Source organism: Corythoichthys intestinalis, chromosome 16 (assembly GCF_030265065.1).
Source record: "Corythoichthys intestinalis isolate RoL2023-P3 chromosome 16, ASM3026506v1, whole genome shotgun sequence".
Taxonomy (NCBI): Eukaryota; Metazoa; Chordata; class Actinopteri; order Syngnathiformes; family Syngnathidae; genus Corythoichthys; species Corythoichthys intestinalis.
The window spans coordinates 12,468,573-12,477,155 of record NC_080410.1 but is presented as its reverse complement, the minus strand read 5'-3'; the positions used below and the strand labels follow the sequence as shown (position 1 = coordinate 12,477,155).

Genomic DNA, 8,583 nt, shown 5'->3' with positions numbered 1-8,583 from the left:
GCTACCTAGAATATTAAGCCTTAAGTGAAAAATTCAATTACATGCAATGACATTTTTCTGTTGTCATTCTTATGTTGAGGCCGCAAAGGGAGAAAAATTGGTAAAAGTAACTGAAAAATTACTTTTAAAGTCACTTAGCTACTTTGATAATAATCAGTAAAGGCGTAAACAGTAATCACTAGACTTTTTCAAGTAATCTGTGACAACACTAGTGATGATCACCCAGCACAGACCTTTAACCCCTTAATGCCTGCAATATGAAGCAACTGTCAGAGAATCACAAAATTTGAAAAACAAGGTCTTAATGAAACCTTTTTTTTCAAATTTGTAAAAAAAGGGAAAAAATGTGTAATAAGCGCTCTAATATCTATAACCCTTGCTAAATCTTTTTTTTTCTTTTTCTCATGGAACCTGCAGATGCTTGAATTGACTGGCATCCATTATTTTTTTTATTTTTTTATTTTTTTTGAGGATAGATATTTCAAAATTCTGAATTAGTCTCAAAATCATGAAATTCTAAGTTTATCAAATGTGATACATTTGGCAAGAAGGGGTTAAAGGCTAAAGCAAGCCTTGGGATGAGAAGACACTGGCGTGTTGGGGGGGGGGGGGGGGGGGGGGGGGGAGCAGCACGTCACCAGTGACAGACACTGCTACTTTGTAGGATAACTACACGTCACACATTGTGGACATATGACGGAAATATTGTGCCTTTTCGTCTCCTTCTGGCACTCGTCTTATGTTTTAGTCTCCTGAAACATGTTTTTAGCTCGTTATCATCTCATCATTGTCATGAAAAAAAAAGTTCTTTGACGAAAACAACACTGAGGGCAGTGAATGATTAATGTATTCAAAATCACAAATTATATTAGTTTTCTCAATTTTATTAAACAATTATGTACAAATACAGGACATGGAAAATAGTACATCTCAACTTGGTGTAAATGGCTTCGAGTGCATCTGATACAAATGTCCACTATGATCACTGAAAGGATTCACACAATATCAAGACACACACACTGAAAGTTGTCAAGCACGATATCCCTCTTTGAGTGCACTGTCATGTGTTTGTAACTTGAGAGATCCAGTATTTGGCATCTTCGATCAAAAACTTTCATATGGTCCCAAAGCTTTCACGTAATTTTTTCGACTAAAACTCTAAGCCCAACAGATACAAAGTACAATCATGCAAATCCCTGAGTTGTTGGCTACCCACCCAGCCTACTTTGACAGCCACACTGTAAAGGATTTTTCACAATGGCTCCTGTTAAAACGTTTGACTACAAGCTACTTAGTCAGACAACATCTCCTGGGGCAAGAGAGCCGAGCATCACCGGTCACAAGCAGTCGCTGCACAGGGCCACCTGGCCATCTCGATAGTCTCGACAGGGGCAGAGGCGCTGGTATTTGATGCTAGCACCTGCACAGCTGAAGAGCAGAGGGTCCTGCTGCAGGCCACATTCTGCATGTTCTGCTGAGAAGGCGGGAAAGAGATGATTCATCTCTGACTCCAGCCCCGCACATTGGAAGTCTAGCCTTGGAGACAAAAACAAAGGAGGAAGACTCAATGTACTTAGTGTGACCACTTATTTTTCAGTCAGAGAAATACAGAACAAAAACACTGCAGAGGTTTTTTTTTTTTTGAAAAGTGAAAACAACACTTTATCATGCATCTGATGGCGCATACTGTAAATTGTTACCAATTCAGCATTTAAAATTAAACCTATTTTAACCTTCCTATGATGTCAACAGGTCAAAATGACCTGTTTGAAATGTTAATAAATCTTTTACAAAGACTTCACAATTGTATTGACAGGTCAACGGGCAGCCACTGCGCAACGCCTTCAAGCAGGGGGCCCATCCCACAATCTGATTCAGTTATTCGCAGTCAGTCGCAGAGACACATGCAGCGATTCAGAGCCGGATTTAGGATAAAAGTATGAAACCTGTACCGCATACAAACAGGAAGGATTGTCTCAGGAGTGATTTGTTCGTTATTATATTTTTCGTACCATGCATGCATTTTGAAATGTGAAAAAAATCAATGGGAGAAATTTGCCGTCACGGCATTTACATCATAGGTCACAATATTTACGTAAAATAAATGCTAACTGCCCGGTTCTTTGCTCTTCTGACAAAAAAATCGAGACCATATCTATAAGGATCAGGGATTTAGGCATTTATTCACAAGAATTTCAACATAAAAAGCTCTTTGTTGTGGTAATGCGGCGCCACAGTGACTTAAAGATGAGCAGCACATTCGAGATATTTATGTAAAATACATTATACTGCCCTTTTTTTTTTTTTAAATATTTTTTTGCTTTTAACCAAAAATCAAGACTGTTTTATGTCCATATCTATAAAGAATTGAGGGATTCATGCATTTATTCACAAGAATTTTCAACGTAAAAAGCTCTTCGTGTTTCCACTTGGTTAGCTTTAACGGAGATAGGCCCCCTATTGACCCCGCGCCCAGTCAACACCATTATGAAGTGTATGATCTTTTAAAGTGAAATTGATCCGCGCCCCCCCCCCCTCCCTATTTTTCAATATTTATAAAACATTTTAACACATATTTTGCAATGAAATTATTAGAGGGGTTGTTTTATATTAGGATATTAAATCATAGAGGTCAAGTTGACCCATCTTTTTGTAAAAATATATGTATTTCTAATAAAATAGTCTAGGAAATGGCTTACAGATCTGAAGTGAAATTTAGCAATTTACAATAGCAATCTACCAATTTAGTAGTTAAAATTATATAGGTTTTTTTGAGTATTAAATGTGTTCTGCTTGGTTTAATGAAAGTTAGTGGCACATGTCCACAATTTGATTAAAGTTTCAAAAATTCATAATCTGACACGTTTAACAATAGACGTCAATAGCAGCCAATGAGTCTGAGCTTAATTTTTAAATAATTTTTCGACACTTGCACATACCTCGGGTCAAACTCGGCTCACAGGAGGGTTAATAAAATGACAATTCTTTAATATTTGTCTCGAATCCGCCAAATGGTACACTTCACTTCAGTTCTATAAGCCATTTCCTAGCCTTTCCATTTTCCCCATTTGTAAAAGGCACCAAAAATCTTACGCATTGAAGGCTTCCTTAATGTTGATGAAACGATACAAGGCAGGCTCGCAGATCAACCCCACGTCTTGGCAGGCCTTCACACATGACTCGCCCTGCAGCGAAACCAAGAGCTGCAGGGCGCTGAGGGGGGGCCAGGACGTGTAGGAGGTGATGTTAGAGGCCCAAGTTAGGATGCTCGAGTTGGGCAGCAGCATGAAAGGAGCGAGAGGGCTGCCCTGCCAGATCTTTGAAGAGTTTACTGGAGGAAATGGAGCTTCAGGAGAACAAAAGTCCTGCGGGTGCAAATAAAATTGACTGTGAGCAACAGTTTTCCTCGTTACAATGCAAACACATCGGCCTGCCAGCGAGGATAAACTCCATGAGTGATGACAAATGGCATATTTATCTGAGGAGAATGCCCAGCATGCGGGCAACCGATAGGAGAAATAATCAAACAACCATGACAATGCAAAAGGTGCTTGACATATCTGACAAGAGCTTGTCAACCTTCCAAGCAATAATATGACTGCAGTTATTCCACCCAACAACAAATGAGAATTGAAAGCAGAATTAGGCTCCTGCGAGAGCCCGGATTAGATTCCCTCCCTCCAGCAAGAGCTATTCATAAGACTCAGGTAATAACATTTTTCTGACATGTCCCTCTGGCCTCCAGAGGCGTTTATTAAAGTGCCTTCAGCGTCCACATGCAATAACTAGTCTTCCAATTTCCCTACATCTCCTGCTCTCTCATCCTTTAAACAGAACGAGGCAGACATTTTGTTCGTTTGGATGATGAAACTGCCTCTTTTAAGGCAAATTCATAGCTTCAGCACACAAACAAAAATAATTATATCCAATGTCTTCCATTCATTTGTCCGTGGTTATAAGGGACACCAAAGGCTAGCATGATCCACTACACTGCACATATTGTAACATAGCTTAATATGGCAATTAAAATGATGAGAAACAACTCTTTACATTAATGTAGTTTAATAAGACATGGCCATTCAAAGATTTTTTTTTTGTTTTAATAGACAATACTAGCAGATAAATAAAATTGTACGCAAAAAAGCAAAAAAAAAACAAAAACAAAATCTTACCAAAAATATGTGTCAGTTTCTCATAAGAAATAAATATCTCTTCACACTTAAAATAGATACAGCGGTACCTCTACATACGAAGTTAATTCGTTCCAGGACCTTGTTTGTAAGTCGAAATGGTCGTATGTCGAGCAGGATTTTCCCATAAGAATACATTATAATTTCATTAATTCGTTCCACAGCCCAAAAACCTACACTAAATCCTTAATAAATACTGCTGCTACTATTGCAAATAGCAATTACAAAGAGCAAAACAGATAAATTATGAATAAAAATCCGAATAATAATAATAATAACAATACTTGTAATAATGTAACAAATCAGTTGTGACTTTTTTGCTTTACCTGAACGGGGCTGAGCGGGAGGAGCGGGGCTGACGTGACCGTGAGAAAGAGTTTAATTTCTGTTTTGATGCTGGCGTCCGCTGCTGTTGCACAACTTGATGGAATAAATGATTAGAAACCTGATGAAGCTGACGATTTATTTGGCGATGTTACCACAATAAGAATGGTCATCTTAACTTATAAAGACTTGCGAACGGAGGAAGACCTCCGGCCGAGATCGACATTTCACGGCCCTATTGTGGACCCACTTCATGAATGCACACACCATGCTTACATTTTGCCATCATTTACATCTTCATTTCAATGGTAGGGGTCACCTTTTCTTTTTTTTCTCCACCTGCCCTAACCTTTTTGCATCTAGTGTTGATTTCTCTCACAAGAAAAGCAGCCGTGCGTCCGTCTTCCGGCAAAACAAAGAAACTGCGGCGCTGTCAAAAATCGTTGTATTTTGAGCATGTGGTCAGATGTAGAAACTAATGGCGAATCAAATTTTACGTTGATGTCAAAAAGATCGTGTGTAGTGGTACCTCTACAGGGGTACTGGAAGTCACTCACAGCAGGGGGTGCTGAGGATCTTTTTTAGTTTTCCCCATACAAAAACAACAGTTTCGGTCGCACGTTTTCTCCATACAAGGCGTGCACAATGGCAGTACACCTGCACGCTAGATAGTCTATGTAATACTACTACGCTACTACAAAGAAATGTTCGATTTCCCCTACAGTGTGAGTTGGAGTTTTTGTATTGGCGATAAAAGCACCCCTGTATTTTAATGCATATCCCTGCAGCTAGACGGTGCAATGACACACGAACACATTTGAAAACTAAAAGATCACAGGTCAATTGCACACGAATAACCAACAGCGCTCTGCACGGCGGAAGCTCAACAGCAACAACAAACAATAATATGGAGATATTGCAAGCATGCCTTACCTCTTTGAAGACACCAAAGATAGATTTCCTTTCTGGACTCCACGGTCTAAATCTGCAACTAACTTTTCCTCGCTGGGCACTATTATAGAACTATCATCATAGTCATCTTCATTTTTTGACCTCGAATTGAATTTTAGAAAATTTCACTGTTTTTGTAAAGAAAAAAAATCTTTTTTTGTGCCATGTTTACACTTCCTCTGTCAAAAGTTAACTTTTCCGTTCCAATAGCCTTACTGAACGCGACCCGGTAGAAAGAAAGGTGTCAGGTGGACCATATTATTAACAAACAAAAAACATGTTCAACATGTATATATATTCTCCAAAGTTAATATGCTATTGTTTCAATGTGTTTTATTTACTTATTTTTAACAAAAATAATCTACCAAAACCTTTTCTTCTCAACACCACAGGGGTGCTGCAGAACCCTCAGAACTCCACTTCCCGCACGACTGTACCTCTCCATACAAATTATTCATTCCAGGACGTGGTTTGTAAGTCAAAATGGTCGTATTTCAAGAGGAATTTTCCCAAAAGAATACATTATAAATCGATTAATTCGTTCCACAGCCCAAAAACCTTCGCTAAATCCATAATAAATATTGCTGGTACAATTACAAATAGCAATTACACATAGCAAAACAAATAAATTATAAAAACAAATCAGAACAATATAACCATTTCAATAATGATAATGATTATATAACAAATTGGATTCTAATATGGCGTTTGTGTTTTGCATGCTGTAACTGAATTGACCTGACGACAGAGTGAGAGGTGCAGAAGAATTTTTACTTTCTCTTTTCATGTTGTTGTTGGCGTCGGCTATGGCGAACAATAGCCGTGTTGTATTCCATAAGTTCTGAAATAAATGATTAAAAATCTCACGAAGCTGCTGACTTCCTTGCTGGTGTTACAACAATAATATTTGTCACCTTAACTTATAAAGACTGGTGAACGGAGGTCGGAGGAGGACCGCCGAGATAGTAGACATATTCCGGTCGTATTGTCGAGCCATTTCATTGACGCGCACACCACACTCATATTTTTCTATCATATCCTTCTTAACTGAGTGTCACCTTTTTCCTAATCTTCATGGGACCTATGTTGATTTCGCTCACAAAATCTGTAGTGCATCCGTCTTGCGGGAAAACAATGAAATTGCAACGCTGTCATAAATCGTCATATTTTGAGCATCTCGTCATATGTCGAAACAAATGATGAGTCAAATTTTACGTGAGATGTCGAAAGGATTGTATGTTGATGCGATCATATGTCGAGGTACCACTGTACAATCCTTTAAATATAATTTCAATAACATATACAGTACTGAAGGTTTATTTTGAGGCATTTTTTGTCTTTTTTTTCATTGGTAGATTTTTTTTCTTTCACTTAAAAGCAATAAGTAACTTGTTTAAAAAATATATACAGTATCTACATAATTTTGAAGTGGCATTTATTCTACTGTAGTGCTAATTTCAATTTATTGGAGACCCACCTGGTTTTGAAGATAGGCATGGACTCTCTCCAGCATGCCCTCACACGTGTACTCATATGGCAAAAAAGGCTCCACCTGCAAACACAGACGTGAAGCACAGCTGAAAGAACAGTTGACCTAGAGCGTTTGTTGTTTTTCTCCAGAACCAAGCCAGCATAATTACTGTCACTGTGCAAGATAATTAATCAACACTGACATATTCATTAGCGTAATTGTGAAAGGCTTATATCGTTCCATACGCTTCATATTAAAATCAATGACCTAATACATCACAGAGGGACAAGTTTGAAAATTGATATTTTTAGTGACGACTTCATGAATATGTCAAAAACATACATTATAGTGACAGGGTCCTGAATCCATCTGGGGCGGTTATTAGCAACGCTGTCGGAGCCTGTCAGTCATTGACTGGCTTTTAATGATTTACATTGATAAGGATCAAAGAACATTGATCAATAGTTTGGCCTTCTCTTTTCTTCCACGCTGATTTGCAGTCAGAAGTGAAACAGAAACACACTTGTCAGTGTAAAAAAATTAAATGAATGCTATTTAAAGTGTACAATATACATATATTTTTTTAATATGTAGGGGATAAATGTTGTTTAATCATTTCACTTTCTCTAATCATAATCGTTATTTATAAACAAAGTCAGTTCTTGTGGAAATTAACTAAGATGTGGCACATAACTTCTAATTGCCTAGCAACCTGATTTATTGGGGGTGTGGTTTACAGGAAGGAGCCTCCAGATAATTAGATTTTACAGAGTTGTTTTAATGAAGTCCGGGGTCGTTATTTGGTTGTCCAGACCTTTGGTCAGTTGTTATGTTCCCTCAAAGGTTTTAGCCACAGCGATTAGCTGATGGAGCCGGGAAGCAATTACGCAGGTAGCCTTCTTTTTCCCACGGGAGTTCACAGAAGCCATGGCTGAAGTTTACGATCGAGTGTTTCAACAAGTTCGCCTTGCATTTGCATTTTAAGAAATTCATTCAATGAAATGAAATCCTGTGAGGACTATGTTATACCTGGGTGGGATTTACAGCTATCTGAAGGGAGCCAGATTTTTAGTATCCGTTCACTTTAGAGAGCCGTTCAAAAAATTGACTCATATGGCACCTTTTTATTGTTTTATTTTTTAAAAATTTCAATTTAGTTTTTAATCTATTATTCTTATCATTTATTTATTCATTTTTACCCGTCTTGTTTAATTGTTAAGTGGAACACTTTTAATCTGCCACAGGGGAGTTTTGGTATACAGTAATCGCTTTGTGGATGTTACTCTTTGCATAAAGTGCATTATTAAATGATATAGTCTTAAAAAACAGATTTAATTAGATGTGCAGAAAAAAAAATGTCGGTCAGTAACCCCGTGTACAGGTTACGACGTACTCGACTTACATGATTTCGACTTTACGATGCCGGTGTCTCATCCGCCACTTTGTCTCTGTCGTTTTTTTTTTTGTGTGTTTGTTTTGTTTTTTTTAGTCGCATAAATAGTACCTTATTGCACCTTACAGTATCTTATTTTTTATTCTATTTTATCAATATGACTGTTCTGGTCTTTGACGAAATGTGTATCTGATTGTAATGTAGACTTTCGTTTTGTGACGCATGCTGTTTTTTTTTAAGCGCATGAAGCGTAG

The 8,583-nt window shown here is 37.8% G+C and overlaps 1 protein-coding gene across 1 annotated transcript in view; it reads right to left on the bottom strand.

Moving 5' to 3' along the window:
* Positions 1–722: 722 nt before the first annotated feature.
* Positions 723–8,583, bottom strand: part of LOC130904522 (alpha-1,6-mannosylglycoprotein 6-beta-N-acetylglucosaminyltransferase B-like) — a 143,502-nt gene continuing 135,641 nt past the window's right edge. The window contains exons 16-18 of the mRNA XM_057817336.1: positions 6,943–7,017; positions 3,094–3,365; positions 723–1,536 (exon numbers count right to left, since the gene is read on the bottom strand). Coding sequence (XP_057673319.1) covers positions 1,338–1,536; positions 3,094–3,365; positions 6,943–7,017 — 546 coding nt within the window. The 3' untranslated portion in view covers positions 723–1,337. The remainder of the gene's footprint in view (positions 1,537–3,093; positions 3,366–6,942; positions 7,018–8,583) is intronic.